Here is a 26103-nt window from a genome sequence, read left to right on the forward strand (position 1 = left end):
TGAAAAAAAGACCTGAATTAGGATTGAGGAGACATGACTTTTAAGAAGGAACGATATATACTGTTCCTACTGTTTTCACTGGAGAAATCATTTAATTTTAAGAGCTGGGGGTAATGAGAGATCACTATTAATCAAAGGTAACATGGAAAAATGATTAAGATGAAGGAGTCTGGCACCCAGTTGAATGGGTTCAAATTCTGGTTCTATCACTTACTAGCGGAATGACTTTAGGCAAGTAGTTTGATCTCTCCAGGCCTCAGTTTCTTCATCTGTCAAAAGGAGATATTGCTTAGTCCTTCAATGGTGATTGTGAGATTAAATGAAATTATCCATGTATAGCATTTAGTAAAGTGCTTGTCTCTATGTATTAGTATCCCTATTACTTATATATATTTTGTGATCATCTCATAATGTTCTTCTAATAGATAATAATAGAAATGAAAAATGATATGGCAATAATAAATTGAGCAAACTTTTATGTTTATACTGTGCTAGAAATGTTAAATGCATTTGTCAATAACATACCATCATGTTTAACAATCTCTTCCTTAGATACAGTTAGGGAGCCTTTGTATGGACCCGATACTCCATTGGGGGTTTTGCAAATATTAAATTACTTAACCCTACTGGCAACCAAAAGACGTGACTCTTATGTGCTTCCTTTGATGGCTGCGGACCCCAAGGAGCAGCATGATTATGTAGTCAGCTCCACTTTCAATGGCTGGAAAGAAGAGCCAGTTTTCCAGCATAAGGCTCATGCCAAAGCCCCATGCTCTTTCAAGCCCCATGCTGCCTTTTTTCCCGGTGATTCTTGCTTGTCAACCAATTCCTCTCCTCCCCTTCCTCAAACAGCACCTATCACACCAGGCAAGCCAATGACTCTTTCATGAGTAAATATTCAGGACAAAAAATTTAATTGGGGTAAGAATATTAAACTAAAAAAAAGTACACATTAGTGTGTTTCTGTTTTCTACCACATGAATAAACACAAGAAATAATTAATGTAGTAGTTAGTCTTCTAACATTAAGGGTCAGTGCTCAATTAATTTACCAATATATGAATAACGATGAAGTGCATGGGTTTGAGGGAATACATTTTCCCTCACAAATGGATTATCTAGTCACAGGCAAAACTTCATCATCCCTTTCAGGAAGAGGTGATGAACAAGATGGCACAAGCTCATGGAGCCCTGTGTGCTAAAGGGCCAAAGGTACAAACCTCCAATAACATCATCAATGTGAATCCACCAAAAGATCTCATCACAGAGAATTCCAGGAATTCTGGTCCCAGAACTCAAAGATGCAATACCTCCTCCTTGAGAAAATTGCTAGTGCAACTTAATCAAAGATGTACTCATGAAAAAAACCATTTACTCTTCCACCAGACATGTAGACCTCTCACTGTACGTGATGTGCGCATGACCGAAAGCGTTATCCCTTCCGCTCTTCCCCCGAAAGAACAATCTTAGGAGACATGTTTTGAATCTCATGATCCTTTTTATTCAGGCTACAACAGAACTAGTGGTGGGCATTTGATCCGCGGGCAGCCGATCCATAGCCTGATATGGCCTGGGGCTGATAGTTGGGTCACACTGAAAAAATCATTAGCTAAGCCAATCACATTCTTTCTCTTAGGAGATTAGATTAGAATCAGGGAAAGAATAAGCTAAAGGGGAAGAGAAAGGGAACACAAAAGAGAGCAAGCAGGACAGTGGTCAAAATGAAATAGTGGCAACACTCTTGGTAAGGCAGTTCTAGTCGCTGCCTTGAACCCAAGACAGACCTGCGCCTGTTTCAGTCCTCACTTTCATTGCTGTTAAGAATTCACCTCCTTCACTGCGCAGTAGGAGTATGCCTACAACTGCCCTCTTTCCCTTAATAGGTCAGTCAGTTGATGTGAGTTACTCTCCTCCACTACCAAGAGTAAGTGCTAAACAATTATTTCTATAGGGGTCCTTCGAATTCCTCTTCACAATGAAGATCACGAAGGGGACTTTACACCACATCCAATGTGTTGCCAAAGATTCATTTTTTCAGTCTTTTTTCTCTTTCTCTCTTCTTCCTCCCTCTTCCTTCAACTAATACTTACTGAGGACCTACTCTGTCAAGCATTGTGTTAGATACTTAGAATGTACTGAGGAACAAGACAAACAATATCCTTGTCTTCATGGAGCCTTTAGTATGTCTGGGAAGCTAAAATTCAAACAAGTCGTTAAAGAATGTGCTTGGGGAGCCAACAGGAGGCTGACCTCTGGTGGACCTGCCTACTCAGAGAGGTCCTCCCAAAAGAAGTGACATCTAAGCTGACACCCGAACGGACAAGAGGAATTTGCCAGCTAAATGGGGCTAGGTGAGAAGAGAATGGTAGTATTATATGCAGAGGAAGAGATATGTGCAAAAGTTCATCAGATCAGCAAGAAACCATCACCAGTCCTCCAAAACATCTAAGAAATGTGAAATGTGTACAGAGCAAGAAACTGGATTTCAGTATGAGAGCTAAAAGGGGTAAGGATGGACCTCCCCTAAGTTTTGATGAGGCATCAGTTTCAACTGGCAGCATCATTTTTTTCTTGTAGGTTCCAAAGAGATCAAAGAGACTGGAGCAGAGGCTTAAAGGGTGGCTGGTGGCTGGAAAGGATTCAGACACTCCAGGAGCAGAGATAAGACACTCATACTTCATGTCTCAGCCTTCACGCTAGGGCAGTTATCTTATGCTATCCAGAGTCACTTAGATTGGGAAAAAAGGCAATTCTTTATCATGACCATCATCATGATCACAATTATCTTTACTTCTGGAGGACATTTAATAGTTTACAAAGTGTCTTAGATGCTTGATATCACTTAAAATTTACAACACTGTGAGAAGTAAGGGATATTGTCCCCAATATTTATGTGAGGAAACAGGTTCTCGAAGAAAGGCTAAGCTAATAGAATGAATAAGAATAATTACAAATACAGCCAAAGTCAAATATATGACTGCAGAAGATGAAGACTCAAAGGAAAGTCATGGTCCTCTACACACATTCCTTAGGGACTATTATTTTTCTCTATTAACACATGACCCATTTCTTTTTCTTACCTGGATCAGGAAGAGGTATAAATCCTCTGGGGGAACACAGAACAAAGAATAATATCCCTACTTGAGCATGAGGGCAGGATTGTTACCCTGTTCCTACCTGGGAGACTCCCAAGTGCCAGGTGTAGCTCGGTATTAGGGTGTGGTTAGTAAGTGGCTGAGGCTGATCCTATAAGGACCTTCCATTTACAACCTGGAGAATTCAGTTGGATACATGTATGTCTTCTAAACATAAGCAATGTCTATGGATTATGATTTGAGAAAGATTAGGAGAAGTCTCTCCCTGCACCTCAACAAAAAAACTCCTGAGAACCAAGTATCCTCTCTGCGATGTTCTCTGAAATGCAGATATTCCAAGGGCAAGTCCCTGCAGAGTCACTTATGCTATGGAAAAAACAAACAAAACAAAACAAAACCACCATAGCAGTATGGTATATAGACCGAGGGGCTCCAAGAGGTACATGCAAGGTGAATACAGATTTTCTACTTCAGAATTTTGCCAAGACCCTAACTTGCAAGAGGTTGCCATAATGTTCTAAATTAAATTCTGATGGATTTTTACTTTCTCCTTTTTCATCATCCCCAGGATCACCCAAATCATTATCATAATTATCATCATCATCATTATCATCATCATCATTATCATTATCATCATCATCATCATCATTGGCAGCTCCACCATCTTCATCATTTGTTGAGCACTTTTTATAGCCTAGGCGCTGTGCAAAGAAGTTTACTTTCATTAAGTCATTTAATCACTATGGCAACCCTTTGAAGAAGGAACCATTATCAATACAATCTATAGATGAGAAAAATGAAGCAAGTGAAGTTAAATAACTTGTCCAAGGTCACCATGCTAGTGAAGAATAAAATCAGAATTCAAATCCATAAGTAATACATTTCACTTTGTTTCTGTATTTGTGGGGCCAAACACCAACTGTCTTAATAAACTTGGAAATGCATTAAGTGATGAATCCATCAGCATACTGGGAAGTTGCTCTTTTATGAAAAGTGTATTTATTGATTTATATTCCAATTGCATATGATTTTTGTCACTAATTGAGAGGCTAGAAAGTTATAATTATATCCACATTAATGTAGCTTTGAAATTACATCAGACCCTCAATGACAGATTGCTGCTCATAATTTAAATAACTTGTATGTTAGAATTCCCTGTCTTGTTTATACTTAGGGGAAAAAAAAAGAGTTGTCTGACTCATGCACACAGATTTTTTTAAGAAAACAAAAAAAAGAAGACCATAAAATGAGATTAAATTATTGGCTCAATAATCATAGTCTTTTTCTACATATTTTAAATGAAAAGATACTAATTTTTAATTAGAACCAACTCTACCTTGGCTAATTAAAAACGAACAGAAAATAAAACAATATAAAAGACAAACATAAAAGACTTGTGTTATGTTCATCTCTAAATGCAAACACTCCTTGGCATTTTCAGAAAAGGTTTCAAAAATATATCTTAGTGGGTGAGATAAATACTGCAAAATAAGATAGTATCTGCCTTTTAACATTTCTTTGAGGATTAAGGATAAGGTACAGCAGGTGCCTGCCACATTGAAGAAAGCAAAAAATGTATACCATTTAAGAGAAGACGGTTTGGAGTGAGAGTGCTCAAATCTTGGCTTTGCCATTTCCTACAATTTTGTTCTTGATGAGTTAGTTAACACCCCCGAGCTTCATGGTGAAATGGAAATGTTAGTCATATAGATTTGACATGATGATGTATTGAAAGCACTGAAATACAGTCCCTCATATGAAACGTGCATGAGAAAGGTAGCTCTTCTTACTTTCCTCATTAAAGGTTTGAAATGGTGATATATTCATTATGTTATTGCTTCATTTTGTTATTATCAATAACAGGATTATAAATGCTATTAATATCAGGTAAGCAGAATGATGTTTGTTTGAAAAACATAGTTCAGAATTTAGATTCAGGGATGAAGATTATGCAAAGCAGGTGCCTTCATTTAAATAAAGTAGCAGCCCTACAACCCATATATCAGACGCATTGCATCTCTGGATTAGCCGATCTCATTTGGGAAGGCAGAATGGAAATGTGAAGTCCGGGGTTGCTGCAGAAATGGTACAGCAAAATTTGAGATGGATGTCAAAGAATAAGAATTGGAGGAATCAGGCAACTTGACCTAGCAGTTATTTCTAGAATGATGGAATCTGGACCTGCAGCATCAAGTTATGAGAGGACTATGCCAAGTATCATTTGCAGAGTTGAAGTCCTTTTGATGCACTTACAACTGCACCAATTCTGGTCCTGGGTGATATAGATGTGTTGGGGTCCCCACATTCCATTACACATAAATCCACAAGTGTATATTCACAGCCTTGAAATATAGAGAGAAGAAAGAATGTGCTGACAATATTTTTAAAAAGGAAAAAAAAAAAAAAAAAGAAGACTGAAGTCCTCCTACTGGCAAAGAATTGAAGTAGCAAAATAAGTGATCAGTGGACGCTACCAACTTAGTATTTCAGAGTAAGTCTAAGAAATAAGGTAAATTTAATTTTTTAAAACATTTCCAAAGGACATTTTAAGAGATTTGCTGGATCTATTCTATCATCAGGGAATAAATAAAACAGACCACTGGAATCAGTGCTATGTATTAAACTTGGGGTTTGACTCAAAAGATAGCGAGAAGTCCCTGACCTCATTTAAGTAGAGATTAAGAATTGGGAGTTTTGCCTCAAGGTCTTTGAAATTAGCTAAAGCTTTTCCCTGAAGGCTTGACTTCTATAGTTAAACTTTCAATATGCTGCATCCATGAGCCTTTCCTAAGCAAAGAGCACATAAATACAGTGCATTTTACCCCTAAGGCTATAAATCCAAAAGCAGAGGATATCTTTAGAAGTAATACCACTTCGTATGGTCAATCCATAGGAAATCATTCAAAATATGAGTTCTTTTTTAAAAATTACTCATGTGCACAACTGTGGACAAATGATATGCCTATGATTCTTCCTGCATACCACAGCTTTCCTTTACCCTCTCCTCTCCCCACTGCACCTCAAATTACACCCTTTGGAAGAAATCAATTTTAACAGTATAGTGGTATACATTTGTTTTTCTCTATGTTCAGACAAATCTCTCTCTCTCTCTCTCTCTCTCACACACACACTATATTTCCCTTTTTCTATTTAAAAAAAATTTTTTTTAATTTACTTACCTGAGAGAGAGGAGTGCACGCACATGTGTAAGCACAAGGGGGTGGGGAGGGGCAGAGGGAGAGGAAGAGAGAGAGAGAGAAAAGTGGAGTCCCCCGCTGAGAGCAGAGCACTATGTGGGGCTCAATCTCACAACCCTGAGATCATGACCTGAGCCAAAATCAAGAGTCTGATGCTTAACCTACTGAGCCACCCAGGCACCACCCACCTTTTCTATTTTTACAAAAATGGTATTATGATCTATATATGTTAGCTTGAAATCTGAATGAATAAATTGTTGATTGAAAGAATGAAAGCCACCCTTTTCCATTTAACAACTTATCAAATACTAAGAATGAAACCCATTTTTTTGCACCTGACAATTTTATCAAAGACGATTATATATACTGACCTCCAGGTCAATGCATATTAATTTAACTCATTTCTTTTTAATGGCAGTATAATATTTCACAACATGTATGAATCATATAGTAACAATTTTCCTATTAATGGACTTACTAATTGTTTGCAGTTATTTCCTCTACAAATGATGTTGCAGTCAATATCCTTGAACATATATCTCTACACACACTTTTATTTCTACAGCGTAAATACTGAAAAACAAAAGGATTATGGTTCAAAGACTTTAAAGAGTACCAATTTAAAACTGCTGTCCATAGAAAAGGAGAAAGTGGGGTATTGTTAGTGCTCTGTCATGATCAATTTACAACTTTTGCTAATCACTTACTGTTTACCAAGCACTATGAGAGGCACTAGTGGGGAACACAGAGAGGAATAGAACAAATTTCCTGCTAAAAGATCAATCTCTCATTGTCACCATCTCCTACAGAAAAGATGCCTCAGATTGGCTGCTCACACCAATGCATACATGTAACATATATTTTCCTTCCCTCTCTCCGCTTTGTTAAACTTTCTCAGTAACTGATCTTCTTCTATCTCTCTGCTCTCATTTCTCTATCTTAGCTCTTTTAAAAGGTAGATCAACCAACTTAAATGACTTTTTAAGTTTTTGTTTGTCCCTTATTCAGATTCTCTTCCATAAATGAAAAGCTAATCACTGATTTGCAAGCAAAAGCTCTTCCACCTTAGAACTTCAGAGGCTAGAAGAGAGAAAAGACTATAAATATTTTAGTTTTAATAAATGTTCTGCTATTCCTCTCCCTCTCCACCTCTCTCCTTCTCTCCCCCCCATACGCATCAAAAAAAAAAAAACTATAATGCAGTATGATAAACTCTCATGAATAAAATGTGATGGAAGCCCAAAGAATGGGGTGAATCATTCCATTTTGGATAGAGAAAGGGGAAAGGAATAAATAGGAGAGAAATCTTCAGGGAGGTAATACTTAAATTGAGGTTAAAAGACTAACACTTATTCTAGGCTTAGGGTGTGAGTATGAAGAGAACTAGCAAGAGCTTGAAGGTAAAAAGTGCTTTTGAGTTTTGGAGGGAATCTGGATAGCTTAGGGTGGTGGTCCTCCAACTTTAAAGTGCAGAGGAATTATTTAGGGAGCTTGTTTAAAATGCAGATTCCCAATATTTTGAGTTGATGTCCAGAAATGTGCATTTTAAACAAATTCATTTACTATACTTTGAAATATGCCAATGGAGGCTGTGCGGTGAGTCGTGGCATGAAGTAATGTTGTCACAGGACTGAAAAGAATACAAATTAACATGTCAGGTAAGGGACAATGTGAGACAATAAGAGATATCACAAAATGATGTCAACTCTTTGAATTTTGTTTTGAGAGACAATGGCTTGGCAATGGAGCTATCACTTTGATCAAAAACCTCTGCTCTTCCACAGGGAATGTTTACCGAGTGGCTGAACGAATGAATGCTGGCAGAATTCTGAGAAAGCCGACTGGAAGTTTCACGGACTGTGAGCACTGCTTGCTTTGTTTAACCTGGCTGTAAGGAAAACTGTTTTAGAATGGCCATCCCAGAACAAGGTTCAAGCCTTCCAAGTGCTGCCCTGATGTATGCCAAATTGATATATTTGTGCATTTTTATGCAGGTCCACAAACAAGGCAAATGTGATTACCCTGTGGATCATCCACGTCAACACGCACCACAGTTGTGTAGCCAAAGCCAGACATTAGCCCTTGGAGCTAAGATCTGGGAGGACAGAGCATGCTCTTACATAATTTCCCAGCTAGTCAGTGGTAGGGCCTGTGATTAATGCTACATGACGGGCTTTGAACTTTCTGTTCAGATAGGTCTGCTTGCCCCTCACTGCTCCTAGCAAGAGGGAATGTGCGACCTGCAGATTTCACTCTGAATAACCATCATCTAAGCCAACACTAACGTTGCTCTGTGGCCCTTTGAGTGACTGCTTCTGTGCCTCACTCCTTGTCAATAGGTTGCCAGAGGACTGACAGAGTGTTTGTTTTGTTTTGTTTTGTTTTTTCTTTAAGGGGGACAAAACAGAAGAGTAATAAAACTTCGGAGAGCCCAGTGGCTAAAGAGAGCTAAGCAAAGAAGACTGGGGGTTGGGGGGAGGGTCTTCTGGAAAAATCATTAGAACCCTCGAGGAGTGGCCAGGGTAGAGAAATTATAACAGGGAAGGAAAGAATCCTGCTCTCCCCACCAACAGCATTCGAAGCCTCGAAACGCCTCGGTGGAGCTCCCGCAGGGCAGTGGACCACAGCGCTTTCAGCATCCCAGTCCCGGCAGGTTAAGAGCTGTCCCATGCTGATCAACTTTCGAGCTTGGCCAAGTGGAGGCCTTCCCTCCTCTCCAGCCTTCACCTTCCCCGCACATACACACACCCGCCCCCCGCAGAAGTGCAGGTGAGGCCGAGAGCCCAGCCGCGGCTCCTCCATCTGCTGCGCTCCCCACCTCCCCATCTCCCGGGGAGGCTCCTGACAGCAGCCCCTGCTGGTGTGCCGGCGGGAGGTGAGATGACACCTCGGAGGGCTTGCAAAAGCCCGTCCACACTCCCGACGCCAAGCGCGGTCGCTCCAGCCCGTCCCCGCCAGCCCGGAGCGGCACCTTCGGAGTGAGGAGGTCTCGAGCACTGGGGGCCGAACTCCGGGCCCGCGGCGGCCGCGAGCGGAGGCGCCCCTCCCGACCTCTCCTCACCAGACGGCTCGCTGCCCGTCTCCCCACCCCGCACACAGCCCGCACTCACCAGTTCCAGGGCTCGCAGGAAGGCAAGGGGCTCCTTCAGCGCCCGGAACGTGCCCGCGGAGGCCAGCTTTGGACGGGCGAGACCGGAGAGAGACAGAAAGAGAGCGTGAGGCAGGGGCTGCGGCGCCTCTCCGGACCGCGGGGCCCCCAGCTCCCGCCGCCCTGCCCAGGTCCGCCCTACCTGACTCACGGGGTCCATCGCTCGCCCGCGCGCCGTCTTCCCCCTTTCGGATGAAGTTCGGGGGCGCCGCCGCGTCGTCCTTGGGGCCAGAAGCCCGCTTCGGGATGCGCCGGAGGGGCGAGGCCCGGGGCGGGCAAGAGCCGGCGGGGGCCGGGGAGAACTGGGCCCGCGCTGGGTGGCTAACGCTCGGCTGGCCGTGCGCTCCGCGAAGCCTGCGCTCCCGGGCGGCGAGCTGAGGCAGCCGGGCGGCGAGGAGGGGGCGGGGAGGGGGAAAGGCGGTGGGAGGGGGAGCGCCCGGGGAGGGCTGCCATTGGCCAGCTGCAGCCGGGAGGGGCGGGCGAGGCCGAGCGCCAGACTCCGGGCAGCCTCAGCCTCGCGCGCGCCCGTGCCCACGGACTCCGCGGAAACTTCGGGGCTGGAGGGCGGGGAAAGCCGCCCGGTTCCGTCCGCAACGTGGTTTCCTGACTGAAGAAGGGGTTGCAGGTAAGAGAAGGGCACCCTCCCCTTACCTGGGGACATGTGTGAGGTCCGGTGACTTCCGAACACCCAAGCAAGCCTGTTGACTCGTTGGTTCCCGCACGCCTTCAGGGACCGCCCTCGGCGCGGCCAGGCGGCGCCAGGTGCGAGGGTGCGTCCGAGAATGGGGTAACGCGGCGTCTTGCCCCAGCACCAGGAGAGGATCCGGACCGACGGACGTGGCTAGAGGGGAGAGAGGACAACAGAGTCATTTTGAATATGGGCCTGTGTTCCAGACGGGTAATTCTTGGGGTCACTGTGTGAGGTCAAACCAGTTATCATGACCCCATTGAAGGTAAAAAAGAGACTCACAGAGGCTGATTTAGCCAAGGTATAAATAACACAGCTCATGAGGGGTCAAACAGGGGTTGAAATACAAGTTCCTCTATCACTCATGCTTTTCCACTGAGATCCTTTGCCAAAGAAATAACCCCCAAATGAAGCTCCCCGAATTCATCATAAATAGTACTGAGCCCTCGCCTCCCACTCATACTTTTTTCCTCCCTTGGTCCGCTAACCTGGCCGAAAATAATAACAAAAACAAAACAACTGAGTTCCTTCTTTGAGTCAGAAATTGTGCTAAGGGCTTTATAAACATTACTTCACACACAAAACCCCCATGGACTAGTATACTATTATTTTCATTTTAGAGACGAGGAAATTGAGGGTCATGGAAGGGAAGTGGTCTGCTGTAGTTTAAACAGCTAACAGAGAATGGAGCCAGAGCTGAATTCAAAGAGTCAGAAAAAGGTAGGAGGAGGAAGAAAAGGAAAAGTGCTTAGCCACTAAATCATGTTGCTTATATGCCCCCTTCCTTCTCACTCGCTTTGGACTGGATTCCACATATGAAGTGGTCTCCCAGCAACACAGATACCCCATCTGTTTACTACAAAGATTTGCCAAAAAGGTTTGGAGGTTGGGGGGGGGGATGGAAGTTGGGAGGCAACTAATATTTAAGAGCAGGGAATGAAGATGGAAATGAATAGTTAGGAGACTGCTAAGGGGAGACAGCAGGCCAAACATGGGTAAGAAAGAGCACATCCTGAGTACATGCATCCCTGCCCATGGATTTTGTTGGAGAAAACTAGAAATTTAGTAAGAACTCCAAAGGGCTAGTTGCACCATCTGCAGTCAGCCAGTTTTGTTCCTACTGCTCTTCCTACATGTAGATAGTCTAAAACAATTGGAAACAGTTGTTTCAAAAATAAGCTATTATGCAACTTAACATGGGGAGGAGAAGAGAATTAAGTTATCAAGTACTTAGTGTGTGCTCTACAATTTATATATATTATCTTACCCGTGAAGTTACTTAGCCTCTTCAAGACCTTAGTTGCTGTTTGTTTTAGTCTCTAAAATGGAGGCAACAATATCTACCTCAGCTGTTTGTTGTGAGGATTCAGTGAGATTTGGTAGATCATATACGTAAGGCAGTCTGGCACACCATAATCTCAAAACATGTATTAGTTATATTTCTTAATGCCCACACTTCCGAAAAAGCAAAGATGAAAGCTCAGAGGTCCTCAGTGGAGGCATGGTCAATTGTAGCACTGTCTTGCCACTCTCTGCAGTATCCCTCTATATATCCTTGCCTTTGTGAAGCAGTTGCCATTTTACTTGCTCTAGCCAGTGAAATGTGGGCAGAGGTGATGTGTGCATTCTGGGCCGGAGTTTTAAGAACCTCTTAGTGATTTGCCATCTTGTTTATTTTTTTATACCACAATGAATACAATGTATGACACAAAGGCCCTTCTGACAGTCTGGGTCCTGGCATAGGATTGATGAAGAGCAGAGCATGACAACTGGACCTTATGAATGTGGAGCTGAGCAAGAAATGCATTGGGGTTTCAAGTAACGGAGATTTTTAAGTCTTTTGTTACTACAACACAACATAACCTAGGTTGATTCATAAAAAAGGTCACACTGGGGCACGTGGGTGGCTCAGTCAGTTTAGTGTCTGCCTTCAGCTCAGGTCATGATCCCAGGGTCCTGGGATGGAGCCCCACATCGGGTTTCCTGCTCATCAGGGAGTCTGTTTCTCCCCCTCCCTCTGCCCCTCCACCCACTTGTGCTCTCTCTCTCTTAAATAAATAAATAAAATCTAAAAAAAAAAAAAAAAACAAAAAACTGAGCCATGATGCCCCCCAACCTATGTGACCTAATTGTCCTCATATCCTTGCTCCTTCCATCATAGTCCACTACCTTATGGCTATAACATCTCCTGCTTATGTTTAGTGATGATGTTAATTATCATAATAGCTTATATCAATTCAGTTCTTACTGCATGTCAGGCGTTGTGCTACGTGTTTTAAATACATCATTTTAACATGACCACAATCCCCTTTTATGGATAATGCCTCCAGGCCTAGAAAGGCTAGGTAACTTGCCCAAGGTTGTTTAAACGTAAACATTAAGCATCTAAACATATCTTAGAGTGATTTATTTAAAATATTGCCCACTAGCATTTCATGTGAGCTGAGAACTTGGCACAGTTGAAGTGTGAGCCAATTCCCCCTAGGTCTTTCTTCACACTCAAAATTTCTCCTCCCTAATACAGTGGCAGATTTTTCCAGTCCTCCAAACACCATGTGAAGGAAGCCAGAATTGTGGCAAATGGCAAATGTGTCATAGCTTAGGCAACAATTGCACATTCTCACAGGATGCTTTTCACGTTCCAGAAATGTATGAGCTTCCAACAGCTGCATCACCAAAATAACCCAGAGTTCCATATCACATTTGCAATGTTAAGTATTTTGTAGACTTTGGGGTTAGAACCTCTATCTTCAGGCTTGGATAAAACATTGGGTTCCCTAAAGAACTAGGTTGGGAGAGGTAGGAGGGATGGTGTAAACACTGCCACAATATTACTCTCACTGACTTAGGGTGATGCCTTCTCTTCTGCCACAAAAATGACAAAAAAAGATAACTTCTTCCTTACTATAACGGATTATCACATTGGCTCAACAATCATGTTAACTAGGGTGGGGCATAAGCGATCTATTTTAGTGGCCTGTATTATGTATATCACTTTCCAAATTCTTCTTTTGTTTTTGACTGGGGACTTATAGTTAGGAAGACTTCCTTTGACCTGCCAAGGCAATTCATTCATTTACTGCAGTGGTTCTCAACAAAGGGTGATTTGGGGCCCTTCCCTCCCCCAGGAAACGCTTGGAATTGTTTGGAGACATTTTAAGTTGTCACAGCTGGGTGGGGGAGGAGTAGAAGGATGATACTGGAACCTGCTGGTGTCTAGAGAGTAGAGGCCAAGGATATTTCTCAACATCCTACAATACAGGAGAAAGCTGCACTCAACGAAGATTTATCCAGAAAATGTCAATAGGGTGCCAAGGTTGAGAAACCTTGACTTACTCATTCAACAAGTAGCGACTGCATGCCTATTTTGGGTGAGTTCTGTTCTGGGTGCTGTAAAGAGTGTGACAAAATCCCGCCTTCACAGAGCTAACACTGTAATGGGATATACTATGAATCTAATATGTTCAAGGTCAATATTTGGTAAAACAAGCAAATAAACAAGATGCAAGTTATAAAAACAGCCATTTTGAATCTCAGAGGGGATCAAAATTACAAAAACTGAAGTACCAAACTGCCATAGATGAATTTGCATTATTCAGGCAAGTTAAATCTTGCTCTCAGGAATAACATACTTGGGTTTCATCTTCCTGTGTCTCTTCTGGCAAAGAGGAGAAAGTAATTTAAAATTTTATCCATAGCAACTTAATACAGGAGGAAATACTATCCATATGTTATGATATTTAAAATACTGTAAATAAGTAATGAGTGGAAGTCATTTAAAATATTATATATTTAACTCTCTGCTTATGCTGCTAACCTGAACTTTCCAAATCTTTCCTTGACTAGTGATTACAAAAGCAAAGGCCAGTAGCATGTCTGTGTAATTATTTGTTTGTAGATTTGGCTTGCATGGGACCACTGGTACACAGTGTAGGGGTTGGTGTGGAAATATTTTCAAGAATTCTAATTTTACAATAAATGACAGCATTATCTGTCAACCGAAAGATCAAATAAAGCCATCTTTACCTATGTTTCAGTCTTAAATGGCTGCAATGCAATATAAAAGGATGCGTGCGTGTTCACTTGGTTTAAAACTTCATCACAAAATCAGATTTCATAGGCTTCTATGGTATCGTAACATTCAAATAGGATCATTCTTAATTAATAATCAAAACTGATGTGAAAATTCAAATGTGGATGGCCAATGTGAACTCACATCACAAAATGCTTTCACTGTTTCTATTTGCATCTTTGTTTTAAACAAAAGTTGTCTGTGTAAATACAGCCATGCTTGAATACATGGAAATTTAGAGGACGAAGATGCGTGTCAAAGAATTCACCATTGACCTCAGGGGAAAAGAGTTGTAACAATAATCATAATAATGACTCCCAGTATTAAGTAGATGCTGGATAGAATGCTAAGTGCCCCTATTGACATAACTCAATATCCTCGTCAACCTCATAAGTATGTATCACTGTTCCTTGCCTTGTATAGACAAGAAAACACAGCCTCAAAGAAATTAAAAACTCAGCTAAGCTTTTATAGATAGTAAACAGCAGAGTCATGATTTTTCTCCTACCCTTATAACTTTCCAAGGAAAAGATTTTATGCAGTTTCCATTGCAAATTTGAAAATGTCACAAGCTTTAGGCAAAAATATTTTTCTTGTTGAAACATAAACAGAATGTCTCTGGGGAAATAAAGTAAAGATGGGCACCACTGTCTACTCCTAGTACAACTTCTACTGCTGTTATTCCATGAACCTAATTAGAAAAAAACTCCTCCCCTTCTCAAAGGCTCAATCATTCCAATTATTTTTGCCTTTCATCATTAGCTGTGTTTTCTAAAATGCTCATCATTCTTGATGTTCTCTTTGGATCACTTCCATGTTTTCACAGACTCATGGATCACAACAGCTTTCCATTAATCTTATATCACACATGGCAATTTTTGAATGAGGTAAATAAAGCCCAAAGAATGGATACATCTTGCCTGAAAAAAGTCAAACATAAGAGAGGATGACACAAATTCTGGAATCAGATTGACTGAGTTCATCATATCCTGGCTCTATCACTCCCTCATTGTGTGACCTTGAGTAAGGCACTTAAACTCTTGTCACTCAGTTTCCTTTCAGCAAAATGGGGTACTAACTGGACCATCCACATCATTTCGTAAGAAGGAATATATGAGTTAACACAGGTAAAAGACCCAGAAGAATATCTAGCATTGGAGAATCTAATACAGAAACCTGCAAAAAGGCCAACGTACAAGACATACACCAATGGTAGGGAGATGGGCTATGACGTTAGCTTCCCAAGTCATATACCATGACTTAACCATAAACAATTAAAATCATTTATTTTCTTTTATCTCCCTTTCTTTCTTTTCAAAATTCTCATTTCTTTTTCCTCCAAATGTTTCCTTTTTTTCCCTTTCTCCTTAAACTCCAAGCTTGTCAGTTGATCTTGGGAATTTTCCTTAGAGACTGGTGAGAATATTGGATTGTCCATAACATTCGTTTTGGGAGGCTTCCTAATGTACATACACTTTCCAAGAACATACAATTCAACCAATAAAATATTTTTAAAATTTCTTTGATATTTGTAAGTGGAGCTTTGACAAGAATTGTTATGATTTCTTAAAAAAAAGTTTTACTTGGGAATATTTGCAATCTCTAATAATTCTATTCTTGTTTTAGGGAATAGTTATATAATTAAAAAAAAAAACCCTTACAGATGATGAAGATAGGAAATCTCAGATGGATTCTTTCATATATTTAATGGAAGTATGTAATCCAAATTATACTGCATGCTTTTCATTTTGGTAAATTCTCCAGGTGATCTTTAGACCTTATGCTTCAAAATGGCACAATGGCTTTTGCATCTACTCTAAATAAGCCCAAAGAAAACCTCACCCTATTCAAGAATTATAAGAACACATTTACTTATTCTTTACTAATTTAAACCTTTAAGTAAAAAACAAACTCAAATTAATTCAAATATGAGACATTAGAAATTTGACTCCTTTTCACTTTATGGTCATATTCTCTGCCGGCCAAGGTTCTTTCACAAGCTTGACAAGTGTGTGTGTGGACGCTGCTGGATCCACTCACACAGAGAAGCACAAATCCAATACCTAAAATTAGGTTTTTACTAAATTATATTGCGCTGCACTTTTACACCTGCTTGGCAAATAATACCCAGAAGAAGGTACAATTACATAGGTTCTTTGGCAGAAATAGAAGCCAGGTTAAAATACTCCCCCTGCCCCCCAAAAAAAGAATCACTAAAAGAGAAGGAAGAAAGGAAAGAGAAACAGAGAGGAAGAGGAAGACAATAGAAAATGAAAGAATCCTTTCCCCAAATCATGGTCAGCCAATCTCATCAACAGCTTCATTATAAGTTACTTCTGTTGAGAATTTGCTATGTTCCAGACATTGTGATAAGCATCTTATACCACTACAAATTAATTACGATTATCCAGATTTTGAATATGATGGAATTGAATCATGGGCAAGTTAATGACTTGCCCAAGTTCATACAGCTAAATGGAAGTGAAGCCATTTGAAGCCAATAATTCTTCAGAGTTCGAACTAATTTTATGTTTTCTAATTATCTAAAATATAAAATATACATCCCTCAGATCACAACTGGAAATTAGAGATATTGATAAGACTTTTATTTAGTCATCAACCCCAACTACCTAATGAAACATTAGGGACTGATCATCCACATTTTCATCTTTCTATTCTTTTCTTTTTTTTGTTTAATTGTGGTAAGAACACATGTAGATACCCAGTTTTCCCAACACCATTTGCTGAAGAAACTGTCCTTTTCCCATTGGGTATTTTTGGTAATCTTGTCAAAGATAAGTTAAATATATGCCTGGGTTTATTTCTGGACTTTCTGTCATGTCCCATTGACCTATGTCTGTCTTTATGCCAGTACAAACTATTTTAATTATTGTAACTTTATAATATATTTCGAAATCAGTAAGTGTGATGCCTTCAGCTTTGTTCTTTCTCAAGATTGTTTTGGCTATTCAAGGTCTTTGTCTTTCCATATGAATGTTAGGATTGTTACTATTTCTGTGAAAAATGCTATTGGGACTTTGATAGGGATTGCATTGATTGTAGATTGCCTTAGGTGCTATGGATATTGTTAACGTTATTCAATATTCTAATCCATAAATACACATATCTTTCCATTTATTTGTGTCTTCTTTAATTTCTTTCAATGTTTTGTAGTTTTCAATATAAAAGTCTTTTACCTCCTTGGTTAGGTTTATTCCCAAGTATTCCATACTCTCAATCCTTGTCCTATTTTAGTTTCAGTTTTACTACTAATGATTTTTTGCAATATCCCTTATTCTTAAGAAGAGCACTTTTCCCACTTAATTTCAGGATTTCTAAAGGATTATTTTAAAAGATTTCTTGTTTAACCTTAGTGTTATAGTTTGTTAAATACTAATGAGATTATGGGAACATGTTTGGTTGAAAAAATTAATCAAACTATGAAGCCATGAAAAGACATTGAGGAAACTTCAGTGCGTATTAAACATTGGAAGTCAATCTGAAAAGGCAGGACACTGTATGATTCCAGCTATATGACCTTCTGGAAAAGGCAAAACTATGGAGACAGTAAAAACATCACTGGTTGCCAGAGGTTATGATGGAGGGAGGGATGAATATGTGGCACACGGTGGCTTTTTAAGGCAATGAAAATACTCTGTATGATATCATAATGATAGATTCATGCCCTTATACATTTGTCCAAACCTATATTATGTACAGTACCAAGAACGACTGTTATGTAAACTGTGCACTTTGCGTGATTTCAATGTGTCAGTGTAATGTCCTCAATTGCAAAACTTGTACCACTCAGGTAGAAGAAGTTGATAATGAGGGAGGCTATCCTTGTGTGGAAGTAGGGGTTATGTAGGAAATCTTTGTGCCTTCTGCTCAATTTTGCTGTGAACTTAAAGCTGCCCTGAAAAGAATAGTCTTAATTTTTTAAAATGATAGATCTAGCAACTCTAGGCTGGCATCCTGAAATTAAAAAAAAAAAGTCATTACTTAGTGCTATTATTTTCCTAGGCAGGGACCCATCGTGCTCAATGTTAGAATAAGAAATAGGGCATGTTTATGAAACTCTGTGAGTAGTGAAATGAATGTTGGATTACTTTTTCCTTAGCATGATCTATAAATTTAACAAGAAAAATGTAATTTTCTCTGCATGGCTTTATTTCTATATAAAGATTAATTAAAGGTAACTTTTTTTGTTTAATATATATGTCATGTGTGTTTGTATTCATGGGAGTTTACAAAGAGAAAATATAAGCACATTAACACTCTGGTATCCTTTCTTCTCTTTATTTTACAAATATTTAGAAGAGTAATACACAGAAAATTTCATTAATGCAGAACTATGTAAGGTAGACATTTTCTCTTTCCTACCTCCTACTTCTATTGCCCAGAAGAATATACAATTTTCTGTATAGAAATATAGGTATGTGAATGTATGTATATGCATATATATGTCTATATTTCAAATATATGATGTACCTATTATATCTATTTCAAGTAGCACATATATGCTATTGTTAATAGAAATGAGTTAATACCATTTATGTTATTATATGACCTACTTTTTTCACTTTACATTTTATCAGGGTTACTTTTCCTTGTCTTTACATATCAATTTACTTCCTTTTTTTCTTCTGACCAGGTGGCGTCCATACCTGTGATGACAGGTGCAGTAGCAGCCACCTTGGAGTCAAAGATGAATGTCATGTCTGGAGGATGATAGCATCATCTGATCTTTGATCTGTTACAAGGTAGTACTTTGTTCATGCCATTATGTTTTGGAGTTTGTTAGATTGCCTTAGACTGTACACTAATAAAATGTCCCTCATTGCTCAGTTCAAATGGCATTTACTCTGGGAAGTCTTCTAGATTTCCACCTCCTCTAGTCATATTGGCAATCAGAACTGGTCACTCTTATCCCAGTGCTCTTTGTACTTTGAAAATGTTTCTTTCAGTTTGTAATCCTCTGGTTTTATCGTACTTCTTTTAATGTAATGTTTGTGTTAACATAGAAGCCCTACCTTATATTTCGGACTAAGTTAGGTACCCTTGCCATGTGCTTTCAAAACACCCTCTGCTTCTATGTAACAATTATGATCAGATGTACCTTTTCACTATTTACCTTCCCACTATACTATGTAAGCTCCATATGGACAGAATCTTGGATGCCTTTCTGGTAACTGTATCTCCAACTTGCACAGGAAATTTGGCACATAATAGGCTCACAGCAAATGTTTGTTGGATAAATAAACGATCTCCTTAAAGGTAGGAAATATGGATTACTCATATTTGTAGCCCATACATTGCTAAGCTCGGTGTCTGGCACCTCTTTGGTGGCCTATAAACGTAGACTACAACAAACTGAGTTTGAAGGGGATGTTATTAGAAAAGATGGGATGGTTTTAAAATACCAGCTCGGCAGGGACGCCTGGATGGCTCAGTCAGTTAAGCATGTGCATTCAGCTCAGGTCAGGATCCCAGGGTCCTGGGCTCCAGTCCCTCAAGTCCCTCATCAGGGCATTTGCTCAGTAGGGAGCCTGCTTCTCCCTCTGCCTCTGCCCCTCCCCCTGCTCGTGCTCTCTCTCTCTCTCTCTCTCTGTCAGAATAGATAAATAAAATCTTTAAAAATAAAATAAAATAAAATAAAATAAAATAAAATAAAATAAAATAAAATAACCAGCTCTGCAGAGGGCAATAGGTGGGTATTTTTGGTGAAGAAGATCCTTACCAAAGGCTTATCTGCCAGTGTTTCCATCAGCAAATACTTTAAAATGTCTTTATATCTGGGAATTGATTATTGGAAATAACAATAGAAAAAAAAAAGAACTAGACAGGAATGGCTGTTACATAAATTCTGAGAGGAGCCTTCTATATCGAAAAAGCAATTGTGTGAATATTCATTCCAACTTGAAACCTCACACTCACCTTTCCATGGTCAGACATTTGTGAGAAAATTCATCATTAGTTGATTTCCTTATTCATAAGCAAATCACATCCTTATATTATTAGGAAAATAGAATTTATGCTTATAATTGGGGAAATAGATGGCATACTTAAATATGTAAATGGCTTCTCAATCATTTATTATTATTAAAGTTATTTGAAAAATATTTTCACTAATACCTTATATTAGTGAAATTACATAGAAATTGAAAGAAATTTCTAGTGTTGCTATGCTAAGTGAAGTAAGTCAGACAAATACCACATGACTTCACTTATATGTGGAATCTAAAGAAATCAGACAAAAAAACCCAGACTTTAAAATACAGAGAACAAACTGGTAGTTGCCAGAGGGGTGGGAGTAGGGGATGAGCAAAATAGATAAAGGGAATTAAGAGGTACAAACTTCCAGCTATGGAATAAATAAGTCATAGAGATGAAAAGTATAGCATAGGGAATATAGTCAGTAATATTGTAATAACATTGTATGGTGGAAGATGGTGAAAACATTTTAAAAAACCAAGAAATTTCTAGGTTGACACAGCAAAGACACTTCAAAAAGTAGCATTTTGGGGACATTTACTTTGAGTGCTGAACAATTCCATTTAACTCCCCCATATGAAAATAAGTTTGATGCTAAGTTCTCTAAATTTTCAAAATATTACATATTTTCCACAAATATTTTTATAGAAACAGAAATGATCACAAACACATGTGTTGTTTTAAGAATAGATTGATTACTGTGAACAGTACTCCACAACACGAAATGGGACTTTCCTCCATATCACCCAGGCCTCTCCTTTTGCTATCTGGATGTCATGCTGTCGTTGACTGGCATCTTCTTCTTTCAAAAGGCTCTCTCTCCCCTCACTTATGACTTAGTATGCAGAATCATGAATTAAATTCTATGCTCATTTTATTTGCTTGTTTACATGAAGAATGATTATTCCATGGTATGAAATAATGAATATTCAAGTGATGGGAAATCTGAATTTGTGAAACCATTTCTGGAGGTAATAACTCTTTTAGAATATTTTCACTGACATGGATGGTACTGAACAAATTGCCTCTTTTTTTTTGGTCTCCCATGATTCCTTTAAATTTATTCACAGTTGCAGCGGAGTTCCCCTAGGCCCCTGAAACAAACTTCAAACATGATTTTGAATTGCTCTCTCAATACAAAGTTATAGGTTATTTACAATTTTCTTGATTCTGAAATTAATAATTCCCAGTCTCTTATAATAATCAAAGTAGCAAAACTGAGTAAAAGTTAAATCTTTCCCTATGCCCAAGCCAACATGGTGGAGGATGGTGTGGTTTGCTTCTTCTTTCTTTCCTTGCTCCTCCTTTCTTCCTTGCTAACAGCTTTCTGACAGAAATTAAGAGGGGTCAGTAGAACAGGAAAGCTCCTAGTTGACTGACACTGTTGTAAATTGGCTTCATTCTCTCTCAGCCTGGAAGATTCTCTCTTCTTGAGATACTCCCAATCCCTATTGTTAGGGATCACTCACCTGGCCCTCCTTGACCTGAGGTGTGTGTCCCTGATTCAGCTGGTCATGTTCTCCTTCTGTAACTTCTTAGAATGTGACAGACCCTTCAGCCTAAGAGGGTCCTGTGAGTGCCCCCTTACATGTGGCTCATGGGTGGTCCACAGGAAAAACTTCTGAATCCTTTTCCCCAATAAACATTGAGAGAGCAGCTCACCCTGAGTTTCCACCGTTGATTTTAACTTCCCTACCATTAGTAAACCCAGTATATTTCTCAGAAAGTAGCCAGACATCAGCTCACCTTTTACAACTGCTGGGTACACACATTGAGCTCCATGTTCACATCTGTGGGTTTTTAATGAGCTCAGTGCACATCTATAGCTTCACACACCAGTCCTTAAAGCATCCCAGGAGAGCCCAGGGCCATATTACAGCTTTTGTGGGCCCTACGCAGTTTACCTTCATGGTCCTTTCTTTACAAAAACATATTAAAACTTTTATAACTGTGTTGGCATAAAGATGAATGTAATCCAATATGGATCGTGTTCATTTTTTCTTCTGATTTTAAAAGAAATTGAAACATCTTCATGAGCCTCTTTCTTCATGGTTCCTAGATACTATGCCTTCCAGGCTGAGTGGAGAAGCCAGCCCTGAGCAAGCCTCCATAGATTTAATCAATATATTGAACAAGTGAGACTCACAGGGATGTTGTGACAACAAAACTTAATTTTTTATTTCCTCCTAGTAACAATTTATTGAGCACCTATCATGTCCTAGACACTGTAGTAGTAAAAAACACAACAAACACCCAATTTTTTCAACATTTGAATGTTGTCAGGTGATGTAAAGGTAATGAAAATAATAACAGGGCAATGATGCTTTAAAAAAAAAGAAAAAGAAACCACAAATGCTTGGACTCACTGATGTGGTAAGTTCTACTCTTTTCTGGGCCAAGCCCCATCTGGGGAAACATGGGCATGTATTTGACTTGGTAAGAGATAGATGTGTTTCTTTTCCATTAATAATTAGTGTATCAAAGTCCATGTGCACTTAGATGGGGAGCTCTGGTTTGGAGCTCTGCAGCATCTGTGAACTTTGGCCAGGTGTGCTGGATTCTGTTTCTAGACTTAGTTTCTTCATTAGTTAAAAAAAAAAAAAAAGTTTAGGAGAAGTGGTTTCTAATGCCTCGCCCCCACCACTGCTCTATAACAATTAGGGAAATGAGGTAAAATACATTTTTAGGGGCACCTAGGTGGCTCAGTCGTTAAGCATCTGCCTTTGGCTCAGGGCGTGATCCTGGGGTCCTGGGATCGAGCCCCACATCAGGTTCCTCTGCTGGGAGCCTGCTTCTTCCTCTCCCACTCCCCCTGCTTGTGTTCCCTCTCTCACTGGCTGTCTCTCTCTCTCTGTCAAATAAATAAATAAATAAATAAAATCTTTTTTAAAAATGAGGTAAAATACATTTTTAAGTATTGATAAATCTGATTTAAGTCTTAGTGGCCATGCACCATGACTAAATATTATTTCTTTTTTTTTTTTAAGAAGATATGGTGACTTTATCTGAGTTGCTAGAAAATGTAAATGATTCGGGGTGGCTGGGTGGTGCAGTCGTTAAGCGTCTGCCTTCGGCTCAGGGTGTGATCCCGGTGCTCTGGGATCGAGCCCCACATCAGGTTCCCCTGCTAGGAGCCTGCTTCTTCCTCTCCCACTCCCCCTGCTTGTGTTCCCTCTCTTGCTGGCTGTCTCTATCTCTGTCAAATAAATAAAATCTTTTTAAAAAAATGTAAATGATTCTTCTTCTGGTCCTCAGTTTCTACAGGTGTAGAGTAGACTTTCTCAAGGATCTCCAAGGGTTTCTGTCTTTATATTAGTTATCTCTTTCCGTGTGGCCAGATTGCCTCAAAATTTACCATCTGAACACATCAAACATTTATTGTCTTGCTTCTGTGGGTCAGGATTCCATGTGTGGCTTAGCTGGGTACCTCTGGCTCAAGGTCACATGGAGTTGCAATCAAGCTGGCCGTAGAGGATGTAGCCTCATCCGAAGGTCTGACTGCTGCCCTTCCAAGCTCATTCATGTGGTTGCTGGCAGCATTCAGTTCTTCAAGCAGGCTGGTAGACTGAGGACCCAGCACCTTATGGGCTGTTGCCACATGGTACCTCCCCATAATGCTGTTCTCAGTAGGGCAGCTTGTTTCTCTCTGCATGAGTTATCAAGACTGCAGTCACCACCATCCAGAACATCCTGTTCCACTTTGCTGAGAGCCACAACCTGACAGTGGCCCTGCCACACTCGAGCGTGTGAGCTCCAGTTCTGCTATCCACGCAACTTCTCAGCACACTTCATGCACCCAGCCATGTGGCCACCACACATGCTAGCCAGCCACCTGCACGTTGACCACAGGGAGCGTAAGCGTCTCACGACACCTGGCACCGTCTATGTCACCATCCTGCATGAGCCGGCCGGAATGTTCAGTATTATTTCTTGAAACAAATGGAACATCTCATTCATCAGTAACTGTCTATTGAATGTCTACTCAACACAAATACTGTGCTAGGGATTGGGGTTACAATAGTGAACGCAGCAGGCATGTTACCTCCTTCATGGAATGTAGACCTCTAGTGACCAAATACTTTGTCATCTTCTCCACTTGCTGGTATATTGAACATCGTGGAAGCAAACATATTTATTACTGACTAGACAATAATAATAGTCCTTACACTGATTCTTCAGATTGGAAAGGAAAGGGAATTTTGTTTTGTTTTGTTTCATTTTAAACAGAAAGCCTAAATTTCAGTTAAAGAATATCATTGGAAACCAAACTGCCACTATACATTGTATACTTAAAGATGCATTTAAATTATATCTTTAATTTGAATAGCTCCTATGTCTTCCTTGTAGGAAGATGTCTGTTGGGTAAATAAGCCAGTGATGTGCCTTGAATTCTACTGAATTTTAAACATTTCTCTATTTTCTGTTAGAGAGCAAGGGCTTTTCTTACAGGGCAGAAGTGAGTTTTATGTTGAATGTCTAAGTACCACTTACGTTTACATTATGGAAAAAAATATTGGAGTCTATTTAGCATTCAGCTCTGGAGACACAATAAAAAAATACACATACTCCTGCTATGTGCTGATAGGAGTTGTTTTGGCTTTTAATAAAATTACTTTTTACTTAGGGCACTTTTCCTCTTAAAAGCTCAAAGAGTATCACTGCATGCTTAATGGACATGTGCATCTGTATCTGGAATAATTTTTTCAAAAAGGCTTAAGTCAGGAGTGACTTTCTCATGTATTATAACTTTTCTTAAATTCAAGCATCATACTGATCACATATCTGCTAATCTTTCCATATTTCTTGCACAGATTACTGAACTCCTTCACCTTTTAATCTGTTCACCATCAGATAAAATCTCTACCCATATTTTTTCAATTTATGGAACCCCTGGGTCTTTTATCCTCAAGCAGCAATTCCAAGCTATACATTATGAAGGATGTGGAGTTTTATATGCACTAAACACAAGTAGAGACAGAACAGCAGAATCACTGAGAGTTTGTCTTTGAAGACCAAAAGATAACATGTAAAAGTTGTGTGGCTTTGGGCATATTACTTAATCTGTCTTTGTTTCAGTTGCCTTGCCTGTAAGATTAGGATGTATTAATAGAAAATACACCTCATGTGGTTGTTTGAAGATGTGGCAATTTTGAAACATGACCCCCAAATTCTTTGACACTTTTCTTACCAAAGAGTGAAGCTGATGTCCCCTTCTATTTAATTTGGGCTTTAGGGCTACTTCATCGATGGAATATATTTTGTCAGGTTCAGACCCTTAAGAAACTAGCAGCTTCCCCTCACTATCTCTTGGGATGCTTGCTCTAGGAACCCAACCACCCAGCCATGTGAGAAGTCCTAGAAGCTTATGGATAGACTCACATGGAGAAGAGTAGGGGACTCCTTGCCCACGAAGTTTGGGGAACACAGTTCAGCCCATAACATCTAGATGCTTCTAAATATCCTATAATGCAAAGGATAGCCTTCTCCTCTCCAGACATACAGTAAAGGACTACCTGGCTCAAAATTTGAAAAAGGGCAAGACTCTGGTCTAGAGCCCTGGTTTAGCACCTAACAGGGGCTCAGTAAATTTTTACTGAATAATGAATGTGTGGCTAAAAATATATAACTGAAACAAAGTTTGATAAAATAATACTTAACCCTGACTACATATGATACACTCTGATATTTTCTTTTCTATATTTGTAATATTGGTTACAACCACTAAATTGGTTTTTAAAATCGTGTAGTTCCATATTTTAAAATGATATATAGAATGCTACTACTATGAGTCATCAGACTGAATTTTAACAGAGAAGCTAAAATTCATGCATTAAATTATTATTTTAATGCAGCCTGGTAGGAAGGCAATGCAGTTGTTCAAATGATACTGCAGTTTTTAAGACATTGAAG

The 26103-nt window shown here is 39.7% G+C and overlaps 2 protein-coding genes across 2 annotated transcripts in view; one reads left to right on the top strand and one right to left on the bottom strand.

The window, feature by feature from the left end:
- SYNPR (synaptoporin) overlaps positions 1–9809 on the bottom strand; it is a 296295-nt gene extending 286486 nt beyond the window's left edge. The window contains exons 1-2 of the mRNA XM_045807515.2: positions 9582–9809; positions 9402–9467 (exon numbers count right to left, since the gene is read on the bottom strand). Of these exons, the coding sequence (XP_045663471.1) occupies positions 9402–9467; positions 9582–9599 (84 nt within the window). The 5' untranslated portion in view covers positions 9600–9809. The remainder of the gene's footprint in view (positions 1–9401; positions 9468–9581) is intronic.
- A 142-nt stretch (positions 9810–9951) lies between these two features.
- CADPS (calcium dependent secretion activator) overlaps positions 9952–26103 on the top strand; it is a 799713-nt gene continuing 783561 nt past the window's right edge. The window contains exons 1-2 of the mRNA XM_087866885.1: positions 9952–10064; positions 18854–18962. The gene's annotated coding sequence lies outside the window, so the exon portion shown is untranslated. The remainder of the gene's footprint in view (positions 10065–18853; positions 18963–26103) is intronic.

Source organism: Ursus americanus, chromosome 14, assembly GCF_024610735.1.
Source record: "Ursus americanus isolate L20-20 chromosome 14, mUrsAme1.1.p, whole genome shotgun sequence".
NCBI classification, from domain to species: Eukaryota; Metazoa; Chordata; class Mammalia; order Carnivora; family Ursidae; genus Ursus; species Ursus americanus.